Below are 2,339 nucleotides of genomic sequence, written 5' to 3' on the forward strand. Positions count from 1 at the left end.
TTCTTCAGAATTCGTTTCAACTTCCTTTGATTTTCTTGCCTTACACTGGAAAAGAAGGTGTCACTGTTGAAACACAGATGCCAGGAAACTTTTGCACATCAAAAATACGATGATTTCCAGGATGGGCTGTTCTTCTGGAAGAAAAGGAAGAGTTGTTGCTTTGATCAGTGCTGGGGCAGTGATTTCTGGTTGCATAGCTCTCTTAGTGTGGCTCGCAGTCAGAAAACAATTTCTGGAAGGTACAAACGCCAAGCCAAACAAAGTGCTTTTGAATTGGGAGCCAGTGTTTTCCGCGAGGGTGCAATTGCGGGGTTAGGATTTCATATTATTATTCATATTTGGATTATATTGGTAACTGACAGCTGTGCTGGAGTTTGGTTTATTTTAAACATTACCTGACTTTTACTTTAATACTTTAGTTTCTTTACAGTATTACTGTATGCACGGTGTTTTTTGTTATTGCAAATTGCCAGAGTCAATGGTTGATTCAGCGGGTTATAAAAGGCATTTTAAAAAATTACATTTTTTTTTTAACATGTCAACTCTACAAAAACAATGTCAGGGAACCATTCCAAGTTTTTTCCTGACAAAATCTTGGCACATAAGAATCAGTTGTGCCAATAAAGAGCAATGAAATACATACGTGTAATAATTTTTACATTCTTAATTCTGTAACAAATTATATATAGATATGGATACAGATAAAATAACTGTACAATGTTAACTTTGTGAATATTTGCTTTCAAAGACTCAGTTCGGGTGTTGGGGATTCTCCCCCCCATTTACTCTCTTACGCGTTTCATTTATTTTTTCTAATGCTGGTATTAGAGATTTATACTTTTATTTTGAATCCCACCATTTTTATTAACTGTTGAATTGTTTTAATTTGCATCTTGTTCAGACCCTGAGTGTCAAGTTTCCTATTTCACAAAACATTTTGGTTAGCAGATGATTCTAAGAAAGAATTCTGTATGCTATGAATGCTTGCCCATTGTGTACTAGACTGAGCTATTGTTATAATGAAAAATACCATTTAACTTTAGATCTATTGTGAAATATTCCTACAAGGTATCGTTTAAAAGTATGTCCCACTGTGTGAAAGGAGGCTTATTTCAGTTTAATGGTAAAGCCTCATAGAGTCTCTCCTGGAGCTGAATTCAGAAAGTGCTTGTTGGTAGGATACACAGACAGACTCGGATATCAACCATGGAGAACGATACACAATGAAAGTGATTCCAGATGGAGGGGTCCCCTCAGAAGATACATGAACAATTCCATCTTTTCCTCCTTAAAATATTTTATCTGGAAACCAAAATAAGCGGGGGAAACTGTAGGTAAAGATTGGAGGATTTCACATGAAGGACATAACCATCTGGATCCAATAACATTTGGCAAATATAGCAAAGTGATTGCATGCAAACATCATACTAACCTATAATACTCCATCTGAGTTCCTTCTTTTCTTTCTCAGTCAGTTCAGTTTGAATTGCACTTTGGGCAACAAAAGCCCTGAATCTTTGAGAGTTTGAGTACAGAAGAAACTAAACTAAGTCTTAGGAAGCTAACATTAGAATTCAAACATAGGTCCACTTAAGCCAGGTAATATTCCCGTTGTTAGTCCAGCTTTGTAATTTCTTCATGCATTTGAAATACATAAGACTAAATGTAGGCTTGTTTCCAGAAATATATCTTACATGGGAAGAAAAAGTGTATTTTTACCTGACTGAAGAGAATTAAATGTGTTCCTGTAACAAAGATAACTTACAACTGAGTCCAAAATTTCTGTTGCTAAGTGAGACAGTTGTTAAGTGAGTTTTGCCCCATTTTATGACCTTTCTTGCCACAATCATTAAGTGAATCACTGCTGTTGTTAAGTTAGTGACACGGTTGTTAAGTGAATCTGGTTTTCCCTTTGACTTTATTTATTTATTTATTTATTTATTTTATTAGTTAAACTTTTACCCCGCCCTTCTCCTTACGGACTCAGGGCGGCTAACAACCAATAAAATACAAATACACCCCAAGACACCCCTTAAAACTTGGTTAAAAAGAAATATTTAAATTGGCTATAATTAATTAAAAATGTTTAAGAACCCCACTAAAAATTTCCCCTTAGGCCAGTCCTGCTTGCTGAAATAACTGTCTTGAGGGCGCGGCGGAAGGAAGGGAGATCCGGAATCACCCGGATCTCTGGGGGTAGCTCGTTCCAGAGGGTGGGAGCTCCCACTGAGAAGGCCCTCCCCCTGGGAGTCGCCAGCCGGCACTGTCTGGCTGACGGCACCCTGAGGAGACCCACCCTGTGGGAGCGTACCGGCCGATGGGGGGTAATCTGCGGCAGA

At 38.0% G+C, this 2,339-nt stretch overlaps 1 protein-coding gene across 1 annotated transcript in view; it reads left to right on the forward strand.

The window, feature by feature from the left end:
- Positions 1-1,083: 1,083 nt before the first annotated feature.
- FAM151A (family with sequence similarity 151 member A) overlaps positions 1,084-2,339 on the forward strand; it is an 8,922-nt gene continuing 7,666 nt past the window's right edge. Inside the window, exon 1 of the mRNA XM_015810857.2 lies at positions 1,084-1,123. Within this exon, the coding sequence (XP_015666343.2) occupies positions 1,084-1,123 (40 nt within the window). The remainder of the gene's footprint in view (positions 1,124-2,339) is intronic.

This window comes from Protobothrops mucrosquamatus, unplaced genomic scaffold (genome assembly GCF_001527695.2).
Source record: "Protobothrops mucrosquamatus isolate PMUCROS unplaced genomic scaffold, P.Mucros_1.0 scaffold24, whole genome shotgun sequence".
Classification (NCBI taxonomy): domain Eukaryota; kingdom Metazoa; phylum Chordata; class Lepidosauria; order Squamata; family Viperidae; genus Protobothrops; species Protobothrops mucrosquamatus.